The 26,547-nt window shown below is 42.0% G+C and overlaps 1 protein-coding gene across 9 annotated transcripts in view; it reads right to left on the bottom strand.

Annotated features, from left to right (window-relative positions):
* Positions 1–26,547, bottom strand: part of Tmem131l (transmembrane 131 like) — a 186,733-nt gene that overhangs the window by 13,131 nt on the left and 147,055 nt on the right. For 8 of the 9 annotated variants that reach the window (XM_017803530.1, XM_008854277.2, XM_017803531.1 and 5 more), the window contains exons 21-27: positions 25,426–25,568; positions 23,454–23,640; positions 23,081–23,266; positions 21,938–22,087; positions 20,989–21,611; positions 14,925–15,076; positions 5,500–5,624 (exon numbers count right to left, since the gene is read on the bottom strand). In XM_017803530.1, the coding sequence (XP_017659019.1) occupies positions 5,500–5,624; positions 14,925–15,076; positions 20,989–21,611; positions 21,938–22,087; positions 23,081–23,266; positions 23,454–23,640; positions 25,426–25,568 (1,566 nt within the window). The remainder of the gene's footprint in view (positions 1–5,499; positions 5,625–14,924; positions 15,077–20,988; positions 21,612–21,937; positions 22,088–23,080; positions 23,267–23,453; positions 23,641–25,425; positions 25,569–26,547) is intronic. The other variant, XM_017803526.2, reaches the window with a different exon arrangement.

Genomic DNA, 26,547 nt, shown 5'->3' with positions numbered 1-26,547 from the left:
GGAAAGTGATAAGCGAGGAAGCCCCTTAAAAGGTATGGGGGGTGGAATTGTGGTTCAATGGTACAGCATGTGTTTAGCAGGCACAAGTCACTACACTAAGTCTTGACACCATGACCCTCGACATAGGTTGTCATTTTGGAGCTTGAATAGTTTGGGCTCATTTGCTCTATTTTCTTATTTTATAGTAAGAAGAATGGACACCACAATGTCACTCAAGGACAACTGGCAGGTTCAGGACCAGCGTCCAGGAATCTTGGCTTATCTTCCATTTTCAATGGAAGAGCCTGCTGCTTAGTGTCTGGCTGAACACACTGAATGTCGGCTCAAACCTATTCTCACTCATCTAGCAAACATTCTGCTTACTGATCGCTATGCTCCCCATAATCAAGTTCTTCCTCAAAAGGTTCTGAAGTTAAACTACACCTCTGTTTACTAAGCCATGAACTCCTCAAGGAAGGAATTATAATACAATCAGGTAAGTAGAAACACAGGCTGGGCAGATTGCTGCTTAAGCATGAAGACCTGAGTTTGATCCCCAACACACATGTAAAAATCCAGGCACAGAAGCACATGCCTGTAAACCCTAGAAGTAGAGAGAGGATTCCTAGAACTCCCTGGTCAGTCATTCTAGCCAATCAGTGAGATTCAAGCTCCATGAGAAACATTTCACTGAGAAATGTCTCAAAATATAAGGTGACCTGATTGAGGAAGATACCTAACATCGACCTCTGCACTCCACATGTGTGTACAATGACATATGCACACACCTCCATAGACACATGCACTCCCCCCACACCTGTGCGCACACACACACACAAATATAAAAAATTTTATGTATATTTTTATTGAGTTTTTGTGCATTTCATACAATAGATCTTAATTGAATTTAGACCCCTTCCCCTACCCATACCCCTCCATCGTGCCCCCACTGGATTTCATGCATTCTGTCATATATGTTAAGGCCTATCGGGTCAAACATTTGTATCCAGATGCCCCTTGGTGCAAGTTCATCCACTGGAGTCTAGTCAGCCTACCTAGAGTCTCTCCTTTAAAGAACAACAACTGTCTCTCACCCTGCAGTAATCAGTCAATAGTTCCTTGGCTAAAGTTGCCCATTTCCTGAGTTCTATGCTGGGTTTTTGTCTCAATGAGTTGGCATGGGTCTTGTGCATGTTGTCACCATTGTTGTAAGTTCATATGAGCAAGTTCCCAGAGGCCTGGAAGCCCCTGTTTCCTTAGGTTCCTTTTTTCAAAAGAAAAAAAGAAATACAGAAATACTCTGGAAGTGACTAAATGATTCTCTGGCACAGTCCACTGCAGTACTTTGTCAGGTGTGTAGGACAGTAAGAAAGCAGACATGTGAGGTGTGGCACATGATGCTGCTGCTTCAGATCAAGGCAGAAGGTATGTGGGCAGGAAAAGCACAGAGAGGACACAGTGCAGTAGCCTCTACCTACTCTTTCTGTACCATGTTCACAGCACTGAGCAGCTACAGACTACCTGAAAGTTACTTTTAAACAATTTAATCATTTCCTTGGCATCTCAGAAATCTTCTTTTTAAAAAAAAAGTTTCCTGAGGGTCTAAAGAGATGGCTCAGCGGTTGAGAGCTCAGACTGCTCTTGCAGAGGACCAGGGTTTGATTCCTAGCACCCACATGGTGGCTAACAACTGTCTATAACTCCAGTTCCAGGGGACCCAATGCCTTCTTCTGACCTCCATGGGCATTGCACGACATGGGTACACTTAGAAACATCCAAGCAATACACTCATACACAAAAAATAAAAATAATAAAATTTTTTTCCTGAGAAACTACACTCTATTTTTATCCTTCTATATGTTCATACCTAGGAAAATATAATACTTTAAAGTGAACTCAAAGTCTATCAGGTGTAGGAAAATACAGGTAAGAGAATGCAAAAAGGTGGATGTTTCTTTCCTGCAAGGCACTGTGCTGCAGCTTTCCAATAATTTAGTGTAAATACCTGTGTGGTACGAATGAGAATGTCCCCCATAGACTCCAATTATTTGGACATTTTGTCCCCAGTTGGTGGTGCTGTTTTGGGAGGTTTTAGGGGTGTGGTCATGCTGGAGGAAGCACGTCACTTTAAGTAGACTTGAAAGTTCTTAAACCTTGCCAGATTTCCAGTTATGCTCTGCTTCTTTCCTATGTCTGCTTGAAGATGTGAATGTTTGACTTTCTGCTCTGGCCACTGCCATCACAGACTCTAATCCCTCTGGAACCATAAGCCAAATAAACTCTTTCTTTCATAAGCTACCCTTGGCATGGTGTCTTACCACAGCAACAGAAAAGTAACTAATACAGAAGCTGGCACCAGAGCATGGGCTAATTTTGTGAGAACAAGACTGTGGATTTTTGGAGGAATATGGAAGACTTTGGAAGTTTGGACTAGAAAAGCTGTTGGATGCCATAAGTAGAGCTTACAGGCCACTCTAGTAAGAGCCTGGAAGAAGACAGTGCTGAGAGCACAGTCACTCCAGAGGGAAATAAGGACTTAAGCAGCCACTGCGACATTTTGGCAAATCACCTAGCTGCAGTCTGCCCCCAGCCTAAGAGCCTGTCTGAAGCTAAGTTAAAAGTAATGGACTAATTTCTTTGGCAGAGGAAACTTCAAGGCAGCCTAACACAGAAATGGTGGTGTGGCTATAAATGGTGACTAGTCTGCAGCTCTACAGTGAAAAGGATCAAGTGGGGCAGAAAGAAATGCAAAATGTACAGTTTGAATTGAAAAAGAGCAGTAGGAAGCTTAATGTTGGAGCCAAGGCATGTGCTAAAAGAGAGGCTCTCTTTGATAAGGAGATTAGATCATTAAGGAGAGGCCTAGAGATCTGCACTGGAAAAATGGAAGGCGCACCCTCAGGGCAAGACCACACCCAGGTAAGCCTCCAATTTATGAAAGGAAAAATGCTGGAAGAGTTTTCTATCCTAGAAAACCACAGCACAGAAAAGCTGCTAATGTGGATGAAGTAGGCCAGGGTCCATCCTAGCCTCACAGCTGAATTTAGCAGTGTCAGTCACATGGTACTCGCTTTAGCGGCATGAAGGGAGCAAGAGTAAAGGCATCATCAGCTCTTCCTCAGTGGTCTAAGAGAGCTGCTGAGGCCAGGCAGCATGCAGCAGGGGTATCCCTACATAAAGAAGGCCCTGACAGGCCAAGAGGCCCTGGCAGGTTACTATATGAAGCTGTGAAGGTAAAACCTTGTTGGCAGTGGAGACCCTAAGACACTGGAGACGTTAGAGCCATGGGACATCTGCCAAGAAGAGCAGTATAAGGGAGTGGTACCAGCCCAAGAGAGATGTACATTGCACACAGCTGAGCCATCTAAAGGCTGAGCCATCTAAGCCTTTGAAGGTAAAATCCCAGAAGTCAGACATGGAGCTACTGGATTTGGTGGTATCCCTGATGGGTTTTGGTCTTGTTTTGGTCCTGTATTTCCTATGTTCCCATTCCTCCCTTTTGGAATGGGCGTGTGTATTCAGTTCCACTGTATGTTGGAAGTACGTAATTAATCTTCTGATTTTATACAGCTTACAGTTAAGAGATTGCCCTGAGTCTTAGAAGAGCCTTTAGACTCTGGACTTTGAATAGTATTGAGACTGGTAAAGACTACAGGGACTTTTGAAGGTAGACCAAATGCATTTTGCATTTTATATAGCCATGAGGCTATGGGGGTGAGGGAATGGAATGTGGTGGTTTGAATGGAGTACCCCACAGACTTCAATTATTTAGACATTTTGTCCCAAGTTAGTGGTGCTGTTTTGGGAGGCTTTAGGAAGTGTGAGCATGCTGGAGGATGCACATCACTGGGAAGGACTGGAGAGTTCTTAAGCCTTACCAGATTTCCAGTCGTCCTCTGATGCCTATGCCTGCTTGAACATATGATCACTCGGCTTTCTATTCTGGCCACCTCTGCCACCATGCCTTCTCTTTCATCATGGACTGTAATTCCTCTGGACTCAAAAGATGAATAAACTCTTCCTTCTATAAGTTGCCTTGGTCATGGTATCTTATCACAGCAACAGATTAAGTAAATAGTAAAATATCCATATAGGATACCGTGTGCAACGCGTTTATTTCCTCCTATTTCCACTATGCTGACTGCTCTGTATGAACTAGGTATAGCACAGAACCTAGAAGCTACCCTGGAGTTACCACTTGATTGTTGTCCAGGAGTACAGATGGGACCTGCAAGGAGCTATGACAACACTGAACAGCAGCTTCCTCGGGGCTCTGAGCTCTCGGTGGCAGCTTCATTGGGGTTCTGAGTTCTCAATGGCAGTTTCCTTGGGGATCTGAGCTCTGCATGTAAACCTCCTTGGTGACCAGGATCAGACATAAACTGCACCATGGTTGCTTCTGCCACTACACAGCACAGTGGCTCTGCCACAGACCCTTCCAACAGTGAGTTCAACTGCAGCATGGTGAAATCTTACCCCCACTCAAACATGTATGTGCTGGAGAGACTGTCAGCAATAGTACATTAAAATACCTAAAGCTCACAAGGTGGTGGCATCTCTAGATACCAGGACTCAGAAAAAGAAAAGCCTATGTGGGGAACATAGAGAAGATCCTGGCAAGACATGGCTTTCATGCTATTCAGGGACTATGATGAACAGGTATCAGGAGCTGGAATGAGCTTCCTATAGAAAGCTGGGAACATCCTTCAGACAAAAGGAACCTGAAAAAGCCCTGCTCACATCCCCAAGGAAGATGAGGCAAGGGAGAGTGTCCCTAGAGACTCCCATATACATGTGGGTGCTGGGAGTCTGAGAGGAGAAACCAAAACTCAGAGGTGGATATGGAGTCAGAATGAACATATTTACAATTCCCAAGCTGAGAAACTTATAGTACAGTTGGTTTAAAGAGCTAGCTCTGGATCCCAGCAACACAGGGCTTCTAACACATTGCCAACTCCCTAATCTTCCAGAAGAAATGAACATCTGAGGAGATGAAGTGTCTCCAAGCAGCAGGTTTCCAAGGCATAGTGCCAACTGCCTAGGTTCCACCCTGGGTCTGCCTCACCAACCACGTGGCCTGAAGCAAGCCTTGTACCATATGGGAACCTCACTTTCTGAAGCCGAATAGTCATCCTTTCTGAGGTAAAGGTTATGATGAGGATGGCAACTCTTCTATCTCAATATTACAGGCCCAGAGGGCAGGGGATGCCTCTTTCTCAGCCCTGTTCCACAAATGCTCCAGCTATACATGCACAGAATGAGGCTTTGTCATGAGGGATGGCTTAGGTCTTTTCTCTAAAATTTCCCATGGCTTTCAACATTTTATAAAAGACAGATAAAAATTTTTAAAGACCATTTCATGGTATTTTTAAAGACTAAAAACACAATGAGAAAATGTGTTAACAAATACATTTCAATCTAAAAACACTACACTATACTCTATTTCCTACCCAACTTTACAGAAATGAAAGGTAATGCTGAAAGGGAAATGTGGATCAAACTAGTAAAGAGACTGCATACCTGGAGGCCTGAGCAGCACCCCTCTTCTTGTTTTTTCTACATGTTCGGTTCTTATTCCAATTTAGATTTGGCACGTTTCCTTCTCTTTTCTCTTCAAGCTTCTTCTTCCTGTGAAGATCTTCCTGCTAAAGAGGACAAAGGACACATTTGGCACTTTCCAGAGACTCAATACGAAGAGAAACCTGTGACTTCCTCTGTTTAACTTTGGAGGTCCAACTCCATCAAGACTCCCATTTCTCAGTCTCTAATTTGTTTTCACGTCCCTCCTTTCTCTACTTTTTCAAGCTATACAGAAAGGAAGAGGAAGAGGGAAGAAGAAGAGGAAGTAGGAAGAAGGGGAGGAGAGGGGAGGAGGAGGAAGAGGAAGAAAAAGAGAAAGAAGAATAATTGTTGTCTATGGAACTTCCAGGGGCCTAAGATGAGGCCAGTGATTCAGGGGTGACGCTGTGCTCTGGGCAGCAGGAGGTACTCCAGCCTCCACCTGTTCATCTGATGCATGTAACTCAGTGAATTACTGCTGCTGGAGCAAAATCAGATCAACCTAGGTGAGTTATGAACTGTGTTATTGTTTTCATTTGATTACAGATGAACTTTAGGCAAAGAGCCAAACTGCCACAGAATGTCCCAAATTGGCACAGGTTCTTGGATAAATAAAGCCAGAACTTGCCTTGTAGATGTGGCTATGAAAAAATTAATACAACAGACAACACACTGAGAGTTCAAAGTTCGGTGCTACATGCACATCTATTTAAAACTTGGGTTTCTTCCTCTTCTAAGTGTCAGGCATGGCCTAGTAACAGGCTCACAGAGGTGGTGGGAGGAACCTCTGCCCTTTAAAGTATCTTTACCATCTTCCAGTGTTAACTACTTCTCTTTCTTCTACTCTGCCCCACTAAAGCAGAAGTTCTACCAACAAGTGGGGGGTGGGGGCACTCAGGCACTGAGACCCAAGGCTTAAAAATTACACCTTCGGGGGCTGGACAGATGGCTCAGCAGTTAAGAGCACTGGCTGCTCTTGCGGAAGATCTGGGTTTGATTCCCAGGACCCACATGGCGGCAAACAACTGTCCTTAATACAGTTCCAGGGGAATCCAATGCCCTCTTCTGAACTCTGTGAGCAATGCACAACCCGGGTGTACTTACATACATGCAGGAAATACACTCATACACATAAAATAAAAATAAAGTATTTTTAAAAAATTACACCTTCAGCATGTTAGGTCCTTGTAGGAGGCCCTACTTCCTCCAAGGACTTCATAGGCACAGTACCACATGAGGTAGAGGCATGCCCCCTAGCCTAGAAGTCCTTTTTCTATTGGTTCTTAAGACACTCATTTCAAGAAAAAGCAAAGTTTAGCTCATTTCACTTTTCTTCTCAAAAGGTTAGGTCCAGAAATCCAATCAGGAATCTATGAAGTTCTAGCAGACATTTGATTAACACATGGGACTTGAAAGGAGAAAAAGAAAAGCTTCAATGATAAAGCCCCTACTGGTGGGAGCCATCTATCATAGTGTAAACACCACAAAAATAAACTCTAGAAATGACAGGAAACTTCAACCATACATGCAATGGGATCATGGAATTTTACTTCTTTATACTCTTTTAATCTACCCGATATTAAGTATGTAGTCATTTTTATTGATTCTAAAGGTATTTCAAAAACCTGTAAGTCCCACCGATTAGTGGTGGCACATACGGGTAGGATATGCTGAAGAGGCAGAGGCAGGAGACCAGCTTAGGCTACACATTTGGGGGCCGGGTGTGGTGGTGCACGTCTTTAATCCCAGCACTCAGGAGGCAGAGGCAGGCAGATCTCTGTGAGTTCAAGGCCAGCCTGGTCTACATAGTGAGTTCCAGGACAGCTGGGGCTACAGGGAGACCCTGTCTCAAAAAGACCAAAAAAACAAAACAAAACAAAACAACACCTGTAAGTCCCACAAAAAAACCCTACTCTACAGGGCTTTAGGTCTGATGGCAAATAGACCCATCAAAGACAGATCTGGGATGCAATGGTGATCATCACACTCACTGTACTCACTCACAGACTGCTGCTTGAGGTGACTTACATTCTACATTCCTTCCCCTCTCTTGTCCACTCAAAGGCTTGTCAACCCAAGTATACAAGTCTCTTTATCCAGGATTAAGCACAGAACAAGGACCAGTCTCTAAGTGGGGTCAGGGAGAATGGGGTCTGGTCAGTGGTCACTAATATTTGGCTGCCTCTCCGAAATCAATAATTGGAACTGTTACTCTGTGCAAGCAGGAGAATGGGCATATTCAGGACAACTGAGGAAGAATGTGGAGTTCCAAAGCATGACAGAGTCTACGGGGAGGAGAAGGGAGAGGAGACTACAGACAAGCTGGACTGAGAGGACCAAGGGGGATGTTTGAGAAGCAAAGTCCATGAGCCCATGAAGGAGACAGGAAGAGAATATATGCAAGAAAGAGGCCTAGGACATGGAGGTGAGAGACAATCAGAGCTGTGGCAGACGGATTTGAGAGTCAAGCTGAGGAGAACAAGCCACCATGCAGGCAATGCATGGGGAGACAGTCCAGTAGAGAATGTGCCCAGAAGTGGGAGAAGCAGCAGCCAGGCCTGTGATCTGCTGGAGGAGGTTTCCTGCTGGGGAGGGTAGGCGAACCAGGAAAGAGCCCGTGGAGACATGATTTCGATTACTACCTTTGAGGCTAAATCTTGCTCTTTACTAGCTGTGGCATCTCAGGCAAGTCACCTAGCCTCCACCTTGGTTTTCTGAGTTGGGCAAAGGGTGGACTGACTAACATCTAGTAAGCAGCTTATATAAGTCTCAGTTATCATGGACCTCTTATTAAGGCATACTTAAACTGGTCAGGTTCACTGAACTCCCTGGCAGAGGTGATGATTAGTGGGTGTCAAGGTGGAAAACAACTGTAAAGCTCTAAGGTTAAAGGCTCTACGCTTTATTGAAAGCAAAAAAGAAATCAAAGAAGGAAGCACAGATTTACTCACAGAGTGTATCTACACAAAGTAAATGTACACACAAATAAGAGGGAAGGGGCAAACAGATAAAGTTAATATATAACATGAAGGATAAAGTTAAAATGCATAGGCATATAAAGTATTCTTGCAGAATTGAGGAAGAACTAATATTCATTAGAAAAGAGGGCAAAGGAACATGAAATACAACTGAGAAATAAACAGAAAAGGAAAAAAGGTGAGTTCATCCAGAATATTTCATAATGCAATAATGTTCACAGACAAGGCAAAATGTAGGCCAGTCTGTATCTCATAGCTCTGCATTTGGTTTTATAAAATGCAAATGTGTTTATAGGGCATGTTTCTGTTTGCAGATAGTCCAGATGGATGGAGAAGCAGCGTACTGCAATAGTGCTTGCATCTGCTTAGACAGTCACCGAATTTATGGAATTCATTTCCAGTAGTGGAGTTTTGGATGGATGATTAAAAAACTTTCTTTTTTTTTTTTTTTTGGAACTGGAGAGATGGCTCAGTGGTTAAGAACACTGGCTGCTCTTACAGAGGATCCAGGTTCAGTTTCCACATCCACACAGTGGCTAACAACTGTCTTTGGCTCTAGTTCCAGGGGAAATGATACCCTCTCCTGGCCTCCATGGGCACCAGGCACTCATATAGTGTATTTACATACACGTAGGCAAAACACTCATACACAGTAAAATAAAAATAAAATCTAAAAAAAAAAAAAAAGATTCCACATTTTTCCTGAATCCCCCAAAACCCCAAGACAACAAAGAAAAGAAACAACAAACCCTCAAACCACCTCCCCTCAAACCATGATTTTTCATCTACACAATTATTTATCTATTTCACATCCAAGGTTCTGCTAACAAGGCCCTAAAGGTGTCACTCGATGGTAGGGCACATACTTAACATGCAGGAGGCCTTGAAGTCAACAACAAAAGAGTCTGCAAAAATAATGCTGCGTGAGAGGATGCGACCAGCACACTCATCCCATACACGTGAATGTCATCCGGAAACAACTTCCTGGAAAACAACCCGGCAGCATGTGAAAGGAACCTGGGGGAAGATACTTCATGCACCCTTTGATCTTGTTTCCTGACATCATTAAGGAGCATGAATCAGGAATATAGTCAAAAGTCAGGAACAAAGAAAGATAGCCATCACAAAGTTATTTATGAAAGTGAAAAGTAGAAACAGCTTTCAGGTCTACCTGCAGGAGGATGGTTTCAATAGTGGAACTGTTAAAAATGATAGAATGTTCTATCACTGCTAATATATAGTTTCACATTTAATTTTCAATCACAAGAGAAAATTAGAATTATAAAATTATACATATGAATAATGATAGTATTCTCTTAACTATTTTATAATAATAAAGTTCTTTAAAATTTGCATACAAAAGAGATTACATAAAATCATTACAGTGGCTCATTTTGAATGATGTCTTTCCCCTCCTTTACTCTTCTCTAATAATCATGAATTACTTTTCTAAGAAAAAAATGTTTCAAAGAAAATAAAAGGAAGTTGGAAAGATGGTTAAGAAGTTAAGAGCAATGGGTTGCTCCTGAAAAGGACCCAGGAAGAGCTCCCAGCACCCAACATGGTAGCTAATAACCATCTCTAACTCCAGTTCCAGGGAATCTGATGCCCTCTTAGGGTGTCGACAGGCATTGCATAGCACTGTTGCACTTATATCCACGCAGGCAAAATCCTCATACACATAAAGTTTTTAAAAAGAAAAGGCCAGAGCTAGTTAAAATTTAGTCTATGACCAAACCTGGGCTTCAATCTTCCTTGCCAATACATCTAGAGGAACATTCTCTGTGTACTATAGACAGGTTTATACAATTTTCTAAGCAACAAAGTTAGGTCCTAAGAATGTACAAGAAGAATAAACACTGAGCACTGCACTTGGAATGTGATTACTGAGAAAGACTTGCTACAAAGGAACATGCACTGGAGAGTGCCATCCCCACAAAGAACGCCACAAAACCAGTAAGTCACAGAAACACTGAGGAAATGACCAAGGATGGCCACAAGGTAGCACCAGAATATCTACCTGGCAACCAAGGGGACAACCCCAACCCTCTAGGTACTGAGCCAGCTGTCACCATTAGGTGCAGATGGCTTTAACAATCACACAGACCTCCAGAGGGAGGCGGTGTATAACCATAGGACTTTGTCAAGGACTGTTTGAGCTCCAGGGATAGGGATAGAAGGTATTACCTGAGCCTTCGTAGATCTAATAGTGAAGATGCATGGAAGAAAATAACGAAGCAAGGGCTGGGGAGATGGTTCTGTGGTCAGGAGCACTAGCTGCTCTTGCAGAGACCCTGGGTTCAATTCCCAGCACCCACATGTCAGCCAACAACTGTCCATAACTCCAGTTCCAGGGGATCTGATGCCCTTTTCTGACCTCCATGGGCATTGTACGATACAGGTGCACTTACACACATGCAGGTAATGCACTCATACACGTTAAAAAAGAAAAAAACAAAGTAAGGAAACCCTCATAAGAGAAGGCGCATGTGCATAGGGCTCATCCGCCCAGGGTGCAGGGAAGACTTTGGGGATGGAGGCAGAACTAGAGGGGGTTATTACACCCACGTGTGGCACTGGGTGCCAGCAGCAGTACCTGTTTCTCAGGGCCATGCTGAAGGAGCCCTGGAGTCATCAGATCCAGGGTCTCCCAGCACAATCTCAGCATGGACTCCTATGTCACTGCAGGCAACAGGCAAGTCTCCAAAGGCCCAATCAAAAAGATGCCAGAATCTTGGGCCCTCCAGATTGGGAACACACTTGAATACTGATTAGAAGTTTCAACCTGATATGGGCATGGGTCTGTAATACCATTATTCAGGAAGTGAAGGCAGGTGAATTATGAATTCAAGGCTCTACTAGACTACAAAGTGAGGCCCTGTTTTGAAAATTAACAAGTTTAGACTTTATTGTCTGGTGAATGAACATAATTGACAGGAGGAAGGTGGCCTTCAGAGAACTGGAGAGTGATTGCATATAATGGAATTTCAGAATCAAACCTTCTGTAACAAGCCAGTCAGGAGTTGGTATAGTCAGCACCTAATTTCACTAATTCCCTATCCCAAATGTACTGACATGACTTCTGCCTATGAAAGTATATCCTCTTTGGATCTAGCTCTTGGTTCCTCTGACACATGTACACCACCACACTGCCCAGCATTCAAATTCAGGCTATACCCTCTCCCTGCTGATGCTGTGGAGAAAGCCAGGCTGACTTCCCAGGGATAACCCAACCCTTCATCAGCTCCTGGCTGGCTCATTACAGAAGCTCTGATTCTGGAATTCTGTAGCAGGCAATCAAGCTCCAGACCTCTGAAGACCACCTTCCTCCTGTTGGTTATGTTCATTCACCAGACAATAAAGTCTGAACGTTTTATTTTTCGAAACAGGGCCTGACTACGTAGCCTAGGCTGGCCTTGAATTCATGATTCATCTGCCTTAACTTCCTGAGTACTAGTATTACAAGCCCAAGTCCATGCCCATATCAATTCAAAACTTTCAATTAGTATTCAAGGGTGCTCCAATCTGGAAGGCCTAAGATCCTTCTCTTCCATTAATGCCCTTGGTGATGACCTCTCTCCCTACCCTCCCTGCCTGTTCTTAACTGTATGGCTTGATGGTTCCTCCCTAGGGGCTCTGCAGTGCCCACTGCCCACCTTTCCTCTTCTGCCTTTCTGTGTGCTACCGTGTACAATCGGACTCCTCAGGGTTTTTCAGGGCCCTGAAACCTAATATTAATCTTGATGCTTGAGTACAAGCAGATATCTTGCACCTTTCCCAATCCACTACAAAGTCCTACCTTGGAATGCCTATGGCATACTTATTTTATTCTGCTTAATTTAAACAAAAGAGTCATGTTCATTATCAAGTTTAAGGAAAATAGAGGAATATAAAGAAGAAAGAAATCACCTAAAATGCCACCACTCAGAAATAACCAGGGCCATATACTGACTATTGCATGAACCTTCTTTCTGAATATTTCTCATTGAACCTACATACATGTTAAGGGTGACAGGACAGGTGATGGGACTATTTATGACACTAAGGTCATGTACTACTTTTTAAGTAAAAATTTAAAGCTCAATTTTATATTAATTAATGAATTTTTATTGAATTTTTGTGTATTTCATATATAAAATCATCTTTATACCCCCTTCCCTTTTGGCTCCCTCCCACAGTCTCCCTTCCCCCACTGGAATTCATACTTTCTGTCATTTGTGTTTAAGGACTATCATATCAAGCAGTGTCCCCAAACGTCCCTCCATGCAAGTTCATCCACTGGGATCTAGTCAGTCTATCTAGAGTCCCTTCCTTTAAGAAGATCAGCTCATTCTCACCCAGCAGTATTCAGCTGCCAATAATTTTTAGACTAAGATTGGGGCCTGATGTTCATTTCCAAAGTTCTGTGCTGGATTTTTGTCTGCTTAGTTTGCCTGGGTCTTGTATATGCTGACACCATTGCTGTAGGTTCATAAGAGAAAAGTCCTAGAAGCCTGTAGGAGTATTTCCTTATGGTCATGCACCTCCTCCCTGACTCTTACAATCTTTCCACTCCCTCTTCTGCAATGATCCCTAAGTCCTAGGTGGGTGGATTTTACTATAGGAGTCCTGTCCAAGGACCCAGGCTCTGTAGATTCTTACCCTCTTTGTTTTGGCCATCTGTGGCCTTTTGCTTTCCTGGCCCTGTTACATGAGGGAGATTCATTAATGAGAATTGAAAGATGCATTAGTGATCTCTTCATCCCTTGTTCTATGTTCTGTGAAGCTTAGGTGTAGAGATTGCATCCTAGATGTGTCACTTAGATTTGGGCAATTCACAGACAATCTCTGTGTGTGACCAGTTGTGGAACTCTGTAACTATCTCTGTCTCTCGAAGAAGCTTCTTTGATGGGTGGTGACTGAGATACTTGTCCATAGATTTAAGGATCCATATTACATTTGCTAGGGATGTGACAGCCTTGGAGTTTTCTCTAAGATCTGACCTCTCCAGCTATGTGTATTTGGCTAGGTTTATAGTACCACACGTGAGTTTGTTCCCATTGAGTGGATTTTAAGTCCATATAAGGTAGCTGTTGATTACCCCCAAGATAAAAGTGCCACTACTGCACCAATGTTGTTTGCTGTGCTGGTCACTGATGTGGTTTTTAGGCCTTGAGTATTTATTTTTTTAAAAAGGAAACCAAAGCAGAATCAAAAGAACTGCCAAATTTCAAGTATTTTTTTTCCACCTGATATATTAATTTAGGAAATCTCTAAGGTTGAGATAAGACAGTACATGGGGGGATGGGGTAAGGTGGCTTAGTGGCATAGTGCTTCCTTTGAATACACAGATTCTGGTTTGATCCCCCGTACCACACAAACACAGATATACAAAGACTGCAAAACATACTTTAAGATTTATCACCCTTTTAGACTACATGCTTTACTTTTACATATTATGGAGTCTCCATCAAGAACCACCACAGTTAAAATTTATTTTTACCTAACCTCTTATGTTTTCAAGCTATTACTATACCTTACTTTGTTCACGTTTTAATATTATTGATCTGTTGGGTTTTTGTTTTGGGTTATAATTGCTAAGTGTTAAGTCTAAGTCACTAATAGAACTTTAGCATGGCTCTGTGACTCCTGCATCTTAATTTTTACTTCTAGTTTGGCTGATTTTCATTAACTCCATTTTCTCAAAACAAGTTCATGAGTTCGTTTTCACTTAAAGATATCTCCCTGTTGTCTCTGTACTTGAGTGTCAACTTGGTTGGACACTACCTATTCTTGGTTCACATTTTCATTCTCTTAATGACACTGCACCAGTGTTTTCTGACATTAGATGTTTCAATGGAGACGTCTAAAGCAAGCTTAAGTCTGTGTTTCTTGTTCTCCATGTTCTCACCAACTCTTTATGCTTTGTTTAATTACTTAGTAGTAATTAAACTGTGCTGTGCCTATGACTGTTATTACGTCAGTTATTATTTTCCTGGCACACACAGTGGGCCATTTTGATCAGCAAATTGAGCTCTTCCCTCATTACAAAAAATTTTTTTCATTGTATCAATAACACGTTTTCTGATATTTTAAAGATGATAACAGAAACAGGACAAGATAAGCAATTCATCAAGACTGCTTTGAAAAATGGGTGTCAGTAATAAAGACATAAAAGAGATTCTGCCCTGGTCTGGTTCTGCTCTACCACTGTTACTAGAAATCAACCCATTTGCTTAAGATTAGTTTCCCCAGAGAATACAAGCTATCTGGTTTCACTAAAAATAATTTTACTATCACATGTAAGATAAAACTTTCTGAACAAACATCTCAAACTTCTGATAAAATACACAGAGAAAAGACAACTGTTTACCACAGCTATTTGTACTCTAGATTCTTTTTAACAGGAAAGAGAAAAGGCATACAGACCTCCACTGAAGGTGTGTCCTGTTTCTCAGGACACACGTCTTCTTTAGCTGCTTTGTGACTCCTCTTTTCTGAAGATGACTTTGTGTCAACCCTTTTCAAGGTTTCACAACTGTCATTCACTTCATTCTTGATAGGCACTTGCTGGCTATTTCCTTGAATAAATAAAAACAATTCAATTTCTAGTCATTTTTCCCATTCATATTCCCCATGCTTAAATATTTTCCCTATATCAAACAACTTCATTGGTTTAATGAGATTTAAGCATAAAGCTTATTTTTTATATCCACAATTCTCCAGAAATTCATTTTATTTCCAGGTGAAAATACGCTTATTTAAAAGTTCTATAATCTTTAAAAGATACCAAAGAAAAAAGGCAGCAGTGGGGCACCAGTATCTACTGCAGCATCATTATCCACAACAAGCCCCCCAAAAGTAGAAACAACCTGAATGTCCACTGATGGATGAGGGAAAGCAGAATCAATACAGGCACACAGTGGAACAGCACTCAGCTGACTCACTGCATAATGTCCACGTGCTCACTACAGAACTGTGTACTTAGAATGGTTAAAATGGTTTCTAAAAATAGGATGAAAATTCCCATTACAACCTACTACCCAGAGGAATGTTGAAGACATTATGCTAAGCAAAAGAAGTCAAGCAAAAAAAGGACAATGTTGTGTGAGGGACCTAATATGGTCACACTCAAGAGATTAAAAAGTATGGTTTCTCGGGGCTGGGGAAGAAGTAAGGGGTATTATTCTCAGTAGGCACAGAATTGCTGTTTGGGTTGATGACAATGTCCTGACATGGACAGTGATGATGGTTGCCAAGAATGTGAGTACACTCAATGCCACCAAATCATATAATTAAAAGGTTAAAATAGTAGCAAACTTTATGCTGTGTACATTTTGTCACTTTTTGTTTTGGCTGGGAGGAAAGAGAAGGATAGGGACTTGGGTTCCATGATGACTCTGCCACAGATGACTTTTATCATCAGAATATGTCTCTTAAGTACCAGTGTCCCTATTTCCTTCTAGTAAGAACACAGCAGCTTCTTCCCTGCACCCTGCAAGGCAGCTATGAAGATGATACTAGTACATAAGACATCTCACCAAAGGATGTGCTCAGGGAGGCCCCTCCCCTCTAGTACTGTCCAGTGCCCACAGGCTGAGGAATGAAGTCTGTGAACCCCATGGCAGTGGGTACTGGCAGGTACTATCTCTGAAAGCTTGTTTTTTCCATTGAGGGGCCTAAGGAGTGATGGATGGAACATAAGGACCCATACATGGAGGCAAGTTCTCTACTGCTGAGCTACATTCCCAAGCCCTAGTATTTTTTCCCACTTCTCTTGTAAATGATTTCATAAGTGAACTTCTTCCCTTACTTTACAATAAAAACAAAGCAACTTCAGTCTCATGGTGACCACCTCAATTTCCTAATTAGAAATAACAGCAGCTCCTCTTTTTCCCTTAACTCAAAATCCTGTAGGTGACCTAGTAGAGCAGGCCATAGATGCTGGCAGGAGGGATACCTGATTGGAAGGGGGACTGGAATGGACAAGGCTCCTGACCTGTGGAATGAGAAGAGGACAAATCCCCTCTGACTGTGATGCTACAAATGAAATTCATTTGAGGCAAGTAAACATCCTCTTATTTGGTTAGCTGAAAGTTATACACATATCATGCAACTATGACTTAACCTGATTTCTGAAAAGGAGCCAATCCATTTAATGTCATCCTATTAAACATGTAACTTTCCTGTGACCCTATGGAGTGTGTGCTTGTAGCAAAGTTAATAACAGAAGAGCAGTGGCTGGGGTGATGGTTCAGCGGTAAAGTGTTTATTGTGCAAGCATGAGGACCTGAGTTCAAGTCTCCAGCACTACATAAAAGCTGGCCATGGAGGCCTGTCTCTGCAATCCCAATGCTTGGGAGCAGATACAGATGGGAAAAACAAACTCAGCCCACCCAGCCTAGCCAAAATAGGGAGCTGTGGCCAGTGAGAGATCTTGTCTCAAGAAGCGAGGGGGTGGGGGGGTGGAGAAGCAATTGAAGAAACACCCAGAAGTTAAGCTCTGGCCTCCACATGTTCCCATAGGGGGTGAGCACACCCACTCAACACATATGCACACAATGCATACAACACAGAAGTTCGACGGCTGACACTGAAAAACAAATATAAGAAAACAGCCCTGAAGAATCTGTCCACAGACTTCACTTCTACTGGACATTTTAATTTATGATGTATGGCAGGCACCACAGAAGGAAGTAGGGGAAGGGCTCAGGGAAGAAGACAGACTTTCTGTTATTCATAAAATATTCTCTGTTCCTTAACAACCAGACGTACAAAGTCAGAGCCATTAACATCCACCCTAGAACATGTTGTTCTCACAGTGATACCCAGGAGAAAACTGCCTTGAATGAGAAGTGCAGTTCTTCCAGTTCTTCCTGTGGCAGGGTTCTGGGGGTTGAGGGGGTGGTAGTTCTGGTGGATTAGGAAAATCACTTATAGTTCCCTTAAAAGAAAGGACCCTCCCTGCCTCTCCCCCATCAGCAATTTTATCACTAGAACCATTTCTACAGAGCATTCATATATGCTGGGAGAACTGATACACAAGCAGGTCTTAACCAGGAAGTAAACTTCCCAACTCTGCTGAACCGTGCAGGACAGTGTGAGTGGATGAAGGGCCCTTAATCATCAGATGAGCTGAGCCCAGTTCTAAGACCAGAACTTGTGCTTTCAGATGCTAGAAAGCAAACTAGGAAGGAAAGGCACACTTTTCAAAGTCTGATACTTTTCAAAATAAATACGTCTCAAGGTTGAAAGTGAAAACTCAGAAGATTAAGGTTCCCAGGGCTTCTGGGAAGATTCTGCACTGTGTTATGCTTCTCTCACTGATGGATGCCTGTCCACTGCCAGCAGCACAGTACTGCTTTGCATGCTTTCCTCCAGTGTTTGACAGAAGAACTCAAGCCACTACTACTACTACTACTACTACTACTACTACTACTACTACTACTATTACGAAATTACAAATCTGTACTTCAAATTACTATTATCACACCCTATACTTCCATTCCTTCTTATGTTTTACACTTCAATCCTTTAAAACTAGTTTACATTGTAAACTGATGGCGGGCCACTTGTTCACTTTCAAACACCTCTGATGGTCTTCTGGAGGAACACGGGGGAAACAACAAGTACAACCATCCTTCAGTATCCATGGGGATGGTTCTAGGCCCTCCCAATAGCAAACCCCATGTGTACGCAATCCTCTTATAAAATGACATAACATTTACATATAACTACTTATGTATCCTCACATGTTCTTAAGTAATCTCTAGAAAGCTTATGGTACCTAATAAAAGTACCATGTCAACAGCAGCCTTTCAGTACTGCTTGGGAAGGCATGACAACAGTCTATATATGTTCAGCACAGGTGCAACTTTCTTATTTTGGGATTATTTTCTACCCCTGGTTGGTTAAACCCACAGGTACAGAGTCCACAGGTACAGAGGGCCATCTATCTATGTCATGAATAGACCCTCATTAGAAGTCCCCTGGCAACATAGTAACGCTGTAGAAAATTCAGGACCCTCTGAGCAAAGCAGAAAGCCAAAGCTCCCCCATCACCTTTTACACGCTCTGCACAATCACCACAGTATCAATTCACATGCTGCAAATTGCTTTGAAAAAAACTGTGTAGTGTTCAATTTGTTTCCCAAAAAATCCCAAGTACACCAGGTATCTGCACAGGAAGGATTCTGGGTGGGCTTACCACTTTTAACAAGAGAAGCAAACCTTCTACATATGCACTTTCGCACTGAATTTACTCCTACCTACAAGAGTTCTTAAGTGTGGTAATTGTTAAACTACTGACACTAAACATTAAGAATCAGAGGATCTGAAAGCACAAATTCAGATCCTTTGACCCACTCTGGTATTGCACTTCGGATCCATACCTCTACATTTCAACCACTTCGTGATTTGACAAAATCCCTCCCAGCTACCTACCCACCAAGTATAGCACTCTGCAGGCATGTCCATCCAGACAGCCTGGCACAAGAAGTCACAGAAGCAACACCTGGGGGGTAGGGGGAGAGTGATTTCCCCCAAACGACTTTATCTTAAAGAGTTCATGGCAAGTTAGGTCAGCCTAAGTCACAGACTGTGCTCAGGTCTAAATGCCTAATAAAACAAAGACAAAGTCCACAGGACTTATTCCCTAATTCCACTTTCACAGGTGTTCTGCAGTCTAGACCTGAGACAGGGCAAGTTAAGAGAAAGAGTAGCAGGCACCCAACAGCCTATCATAAAGTTTTGCAGACGAGTACCAAGTACCTGGTTTGACTTAAAGACCTGGTTACTATATTGTCTGGGGCATACTCACAGTGGATGAGGAGACACCCAGCACAGGGTCAACCCCGAAAACATGTCACTTTAAACACCAGGAAAACATGCGCAGCTACCCAAAGTACCTCAGAGAATTCCAAGTATCTTTTAAATTATAAATATTCTTTATAGAATATTGAGAATTCAATTTGAGGTTTCCATCAAATGCATAAAGCTCTTTAGAACGAGTCTAAAGCCCTTCTCTACCTTCCCTTCACCATCAAGTAGCAAGCAATGAAGTGATTATTACAATGTGAATATGTGCCTTGGTCCCCAGGTGGCACTGTCAGGAGGAGCAGAGAAGCTCAAGGTGACAGGCTCATGGAGGTCCTCAGGTCATTTTGGGGTACCCTGGAAAGGGGTCATGAGACCTTAAGTCTCTTACCCCAACACTTGCCTCTCTTTTCTGATACATACTTTCTACTTGACAGCCAGAAACCCAAAACAATAGGGCACCTGATTATGGACTAGAACCTCCAGATCCCTGAGCTCAATAAATTTCCCTTTATAAATTCATTGTTTCAGAATCTTTAGTGCAGTCACATGAAGCTGGCCAACAGGTACTTGTAGTTAAATGTTTCAATTAAGATTAAAGGCAACTGGGCTGGACACATGGCTCAGCAGTTAAGAGCACTGGCTGCTCTTGCAGAGGACCTGTGTTCAATGCCCAGTACCCACATGGCAGCTAACAACTGTCTGTAACTCCAGTTCCAAGGGAATCCAACACCCTCATCTGACCTCCACAGGCAGTGCACAACATGGGTGCACTCACATACATGCAGGGAATATACAAATAAAAATTTTAAAAAATTTTAAAGAGTAAAGGCACCTGAGTTTTTCCAACAGATACAGGGATGTGCTAATATAGTAAACTGGTCAGATGGAGAAAAAGGATAGAGGAGCGAAGGGAGCAGACCCTTCTATCAGAGGCTGCAGGCATCAGCACACTGTCAGTTTTCTCTGTAAGCATTTTTCTAGTTTCGTTGTCTGTATATTTCCAGGAACTGCATTTGCTACATGACAACATCTGTCTTTTTAAAATCAAGAGATGTCATAAAAAAAGTAATGCCTGGGGACATGCAAGGCTGGTAGTTGTTAAAGAAGCTGGTGAAGTTCTGTTCAGTCCCAAACACTACAAGGGTGACTGATTCTTACAAATAGCCTGAAGCTGAGAACGCACAGTCAGAAAAGGTGTTAGTATTCTCCCAGCAATAAAGTATGACACTGACATTCCTCTAAACTTATGTTCTAAAACCTGAACTTCTTAGCCATAGCATTCAAAAAAAAAGAAAGAAAAAAATGGGTGCCTTGTCTTAAAATTCCACATTTTATATTTTGATATTTATACCTTTGCTTAAACTATGTGCCTAAACTCAAGTACTTGGCACCTACAATTAAACTGAATGTCACAGCTGAGCATGGTACCTTCCCCTGTAATGCCAGCACTTGGGAGGCTGAGGCTGGAGTTCTGCTCCAAGTTCAAGACCAGACTGGACTATAATATAAGAATGTGTCTCAAGAAAGGGGAGGAGAGAGAGAGAGAGGAGGGGAGGGGAGGAGAGGAGAGGAGAGGAGAGGAGAGGAAAGAGGAAAGTCAGACACTGCCTTAAAGGTTATAGGCGGAACAGACCCGTGACAAAAAGAGAACCACCACCAGGGGGCACAAGATTACCATTATGTTTCCTGGAAACTTCTAGCAAGTCTGACTGGTGGTACTGAGGTGGGGTTTTCGGCAAAGGATTTTCAGAGAGCTTCTTAGAAGTCTTCTGCGGACAGAGCTCCTGGTCCTTGAGCTCAGCCATGCTTTCTGAAGTTTTCACGTCAGTTTCCTTAGGAAACATACATGTTTGTATTCCCTCCTTCATACTACATTCTGAAGAAGTATTACTGACAACTGTGTTTTTCATCGCGTTTTCCTCTTTATTCAGCACGTTTTTGGGAAGGGTTAAATTCTTCGGCAGGTTGACATTCATGCCACTGGCATACTTGAGGCTGACCCAGTTCTCACTCAGGACATCAGTGCAAACATCCTCCTTGGCAGCAGACAGGGAGCCTCCCAGGGTCAAAGTCTGCTTCTCCTCAGTGGTAGTGCTGGTGCTGCCAGCCGCAGGAGCACTGGGTTTTTGTTTGCTGTAGTAGACTGAGCACTTATGCTTCTTCTGAGAATGACCATAGGTGGCTGGGCTCCTCTTAGCAGCCTGGATCCTGCTGAGGGGAGGACCCACTGGAAGGCAGCTTTTCCCTCTGCCTTTATCAGATGGGCAGTATGTGTCGAGGAAGTTCTTGCAAGTACTTCTGAATACAAGAAGAAAGTCATTTAGCATAAATGCAAACTAAACCAAAGCTCACTTCTCTTTTTCCACACCCATGCAAGAGTGCTGTACACTAAGGAGTTCCTTCCTCCTAAGCCTCAGTTTTCTACCATCAAGGATATCTAGGAATCAGACCCTCACACAAAGACTACCTCAGAAGAAAAGTACTGCAGTTATTCACAAAAGTCAGGAAAATTTTATAAAAATAAATTTGGAAAGAATTTTATATTACCTTAAAATAAAATCAGAAATAAGCAGTATCGAAGGCCAGAACACCTACCCTCCATCACACAGAAAGAGGCCTCTTACTTGTGAGAATGGGAGCTGATTATATCCACTGGACCACCATTCTGCTGTGAAGAGGAGCTGGCATTCTGCCTCTGTCTTGTTTTCATGAATTCCATCAGAATGTACTGTGCTTGTTGGAAGGCTATTAAAATCACACCCAACAGGGACAAGCTGAAGAAGAAAGCAATGCCATTCATTACATATGGTTCTAAATGGCATCAAGAAGACTCGTTATAAGCCAGTCACAATGGCACACACACCCGCAGTGCCAGCCACTCATTGAGGCTGAGGCAAGAGGAGTGCTTGAGCCCAGGTGGCTGAGGCCACTCTGGATAACACAGTGAGATCGCCTCAAGAAAAAAAAGGTAAAATGAAGCTAAAAGACCGACTTTACTACAGAAGGGTGGCGAATGAGCAATGAAAAACAGCAACAGATATAATATTAAATTGTATTAAATGTACATCATAATTTCTGATGTTTCTTAAAGGTAAAAAAAAAAAAAACTCAAAGCTTTTAAAAAGTTGCATATTTGGGCTGGAGAGATGGCTCAGTGGTTAAGGGCACCGACTGCTCTTGCAGAGGACCTGGGTTTGATTCCCAGCACCCACATGGAGGCTATGAACTGTCCTTAACTCCAGTTCCATGGGAATCCAAAACCCTCTTCTGACCTCTGAGGCATTGCACGACATGGGCGCACTCACTTACATGCAGGCAATATACTCATACACATAAAATAAAAATAATAAATTAAATATAAATAAAATGTGCATATTTATAAAGTTGACATGACAATTCAATCTTTACACATACTTCCAAGATAAAGTACTTTTAAAGGAAAAAATGTGGTCTAAAAATGTCAAATAGCCACTGCGCTGAGCTAAGACCACCCAGCCCTCAGGTCTCAGCTCTCCCACCACGACAGCAATGCATGGATGCAGAGCACAGCTGTGCCTTGCTTAGGTCCCTCAGCTCTGTCAGTTTCCTCTAATCTTACTACAAACCCACTGCTTCCTTGTCCACTCCACATGAGGAGTTCTCAAGGCAATAAAAGCCGTACTCCATTATTACACTTTCACTATACTTGGGCAGTTTGTATTTTCATGTAACTCCAGCACAACCTCACTACTCAGTATGAGAAGAGTAAAAAAAAAATGGGAGTTTACCCAACAAAGAAGACAGTGAGCCTCCAAAAGGACTCCTCCCAGCTGGGTCCGGGAACCACCTCTGCACATAAGGGCAACAGGTGATGAGGAAGGGTCACATTAAGTGTGAAGTGGAATTCCAGGTCTGCTGCAGTGACCAGTGTCAGCTCACGGATGACCCAGGAAGAAGTGAAGTCTGGAGTAAACCTAGGAACAAGAGGCTTGTTTTATGAATATTTACTGTTTTTAATTTTCATCACAAATAACCATAACAGAAACAAAACTTAAGCCTACAAAACAAATATTTATATAAGAACTGAAGATGTCTTACCATTGGAATGTTTTCCCCACAGCATACCACAAAATTGAAATGAAGTTACATGCCAGCACTTACACGATACTGATGTCGTGGGATTTGTTTGGATTCAGGGAAAACTGATGACAATCTAACACTTCGAATCCATAACCCTGGCAGTTATAGCCATTGATTTTCAGGGATGCCACAGTTATAGGAAGAGGTCCGATATTTTCAACTTTGAAGTTCTTCGTAATGGATAAAATTTGCTTTTTGTCTTTCAGTTCTAGTAAGGAACAACATGGGATTTTTTTTGTTAAAAAAAAAAAAAAAACGAAACAAAAACTTTAAAAACTTTGTAAGCTGCAAAGCTTAATTTATTAAATCAACTGTGCTTTACATTATTTAAAATATGTAAAAAAAAAAAAGTTCAACATAACCTCAAAGTGTGGTTTCTATCTTGTTTTTTGGAATAATCTCTGATTCTATCATCTCTAGATTTTGTTATACAACCAGGAAACAATTCAAATACGTAGTCAAGATGCTTAAATTAAGGAGGTATGCTTTTGGAAGCTCTCGTCAAGAAATTCCAGTGTACTCTGATATGAACATTTGAAATTTGCCCGGTTTTGACTTTTTTCTAGTTCCCTGTCTAGAGCTTGTAATACTAATTACTCTTGCCTTTACTTCTCCTTCACATCTCCTAGGCACCAGTCAAGGACTTTCTTTTCTCCCTACAGTTAAGAGTCATGCAATATGGGAGTCTTTTAGATAGACCCAGTAAAGGGGTACTCCAATTGCCTCACCCTACATCCCTGTTCAGCATGGAAGAAGCCAGAGCAGTCTGCGTACCAATTCCCTATTGGCAATTTGGGTAACCTCCCAAGGGGATGTTGTGTTAAGAACAGGAGGTAGGAATTGGCTAGGCAGTTAGGGTAAAAAGACCACAAAGAAAAGTAGCCAGTTTCTTGGCTAAAAATCAAAATGTCCTTGGGCCTCTTAGCAACCAACATACTCTGTTCCAAAGGCCAAAAATGTCAAAAGTATTTGGGAGCTCTTATCTAATCCCTAAAGATTTTAGAGTTAACTCTTCAGAAGGGGGGAAATGTTAGAGTAGCAAAAAGCCCCATAAAAAATAAAAAAGAAAGAGTACATGAAGTTTTTCAGGAAAAAGTGATGGGGAGATATGGGAGGAATTGGAGGGGAGGGAGTGGACGTGGATTTGATCAAAACACCTTATACGCATGTGTGAAATTCCCAATAAATTAAAAAAAAAAAAAAAGATGCTTGGGGCTGGAGAGATGGTTCAGCAGTTAAGAACACTGACTGTTCTTGCAGAAGACCAAGGTTTGAATCCCAGCACCCACATGGCGGCTAACAACTGTCCGTAACTTCAGTTCCAGGGGAACCAGCAGCCTCTTCTGTCTTCCGTGGGCACTGCACGACACAGGTGCACTTACCTATATGCAGGCAATACACACATACACATAAAATAAAAATACTAAATATTTCTTTAAAAAGATGCTTAAGTTAAATATTCTGCTTTCATCATTAAATGCTAAGGTTAAAAGTTTACTCTTTCTGGAGCCAAATACTTTGGACTTATCACTAGGTATCCTGTTCCATGTGACCCTACGACTTCCATTTGTATTGAACCAGAGACCAGCTAAGAGACAGGTTCTCGTGTATGCCAGGCTGGTCTCAAACTTGCTATATAGCCAAAGATGACCTTTAGACTTCTTATCCTCCTGCCTCTACCTCCCAAGTGCTGAGATTACAGGTAAGTACCACCATCCCTAGTCTGTATGTGCTTTTATTTAATCAGCTACTAGAAAACATTCAAATACAATATCAAACTTTTAGAAATAAATGAAAACATACTTTATATTGGGAGTTTGAAAAGTCAATATAACTTAAAATATACCTATAAACATGTAACTCACAATCTAATCTATATAAGGAGTAATATTTTAAATAGTTCTACAGTTTTTATTTCAATCATTCAAGAAAACTCTATATTACTAAATGAATGAAAAATACTGTGTCACAGGTGCCAAGCATGTGAACTCACGTCGGCGACAGTCCATCAGTGTGGACTCAGGCACCTTAAATCGCAGCGAACCTCCTGTACCAGGAAGTCTTCCACCCACTTTCAGTAGCTCTTGTGCTCCAAATCCTTCTACACCAACCATGTCAATAACAGTCAAGTTATTCCTACAGTGAGAGGAGAAACAAAAGTTCATTACACAACCACAAGATACAATGCAAAGTACAAAATATCACATATTCGAAAACTACCATTTAAGTATTCCTAGCCATCAAGAATGTTTTGAGTTAAAACCATAGTGATCACTTAAAAGCACGTCATCTCCTGCATCTCACAGACTAAGGTTCACCCACAGGCAATGGAGAACCAAGTGTAGACAATCCAATCCAGCTAGCTGACTACAGCAAGGGGGATAAGTGATTATCTTTCTCCAACCACTGGCCACAAATGGAAACCCAGTTTTCTAATAACCAAGCTTCAAAGTGGTGATCACAAATCCAAAAGAAAAAAAATTTATAAAATAAATTGGCAGACACAAACCCTACCAAAGTTTGAAAAAATTGACGAAAATCATTTCCAGAGTATAGTAAGGTGTGAGGAGAAGAAAGGATGCCTCAGGGATAGGATGAGCCTAACAATAAAACTGTTCCTTTTGAATGAAACATTTACAATAGTATACCACAAACTGTATGTATCTAATCAGATTCCTACTGGAGGACAGTAATACAAACTAATATTTGCCTTTCTCTAACTGAAACCATGCTTCCTAGCATGAAATGTTTGCTAGGATGTTTGTTAAATGCATTAAATGTTTGTTAAAGGATGAGGGGCTGGAGAGATGGCTCAGCGGTTAAGAACACTGGTTGTTCTTGCAGAAGACCTGGGTTCGCATCCCAACACCGTATGTCTCTAACTCCAGTCCCAGGGATCCAACAGCCTCTTCTGACCTCTGCAGGCATTGCATGACAAGGGTACACTTACCTACATTCAGGCAATACACCACACATACACATAAAAATAAAATTTTTTTTAAAGTTAGAAGAAAATGTTTAAAGGATGCACCCAAGACTGAATATCAGCTGTATGATGGAAATATTATAGAAAGAGAAGAAACTGATCTTATTTCTCTAATTACCAAAAATACAC

Source organism: Nannospalax galili, unplaced genomic scaffold (assembly GCF_000622305.1).
Source record: "Nannospalax galili isolate Female #2095 unplaced genomic scaffold, S.galili_v1.0 scaffold305, whole genome shotgun sequence".
Lineage (NCBI taxonomy): Eukaryota > Metazoa > Chordata > Mammalia > Rodentia > Spalacidae > Nannospalax > Nannospalax galili.
Note: the sequence above shows the minus strand (reverse complement) of the source record. Positions and strands in the feature narration are given on the sequence as shown.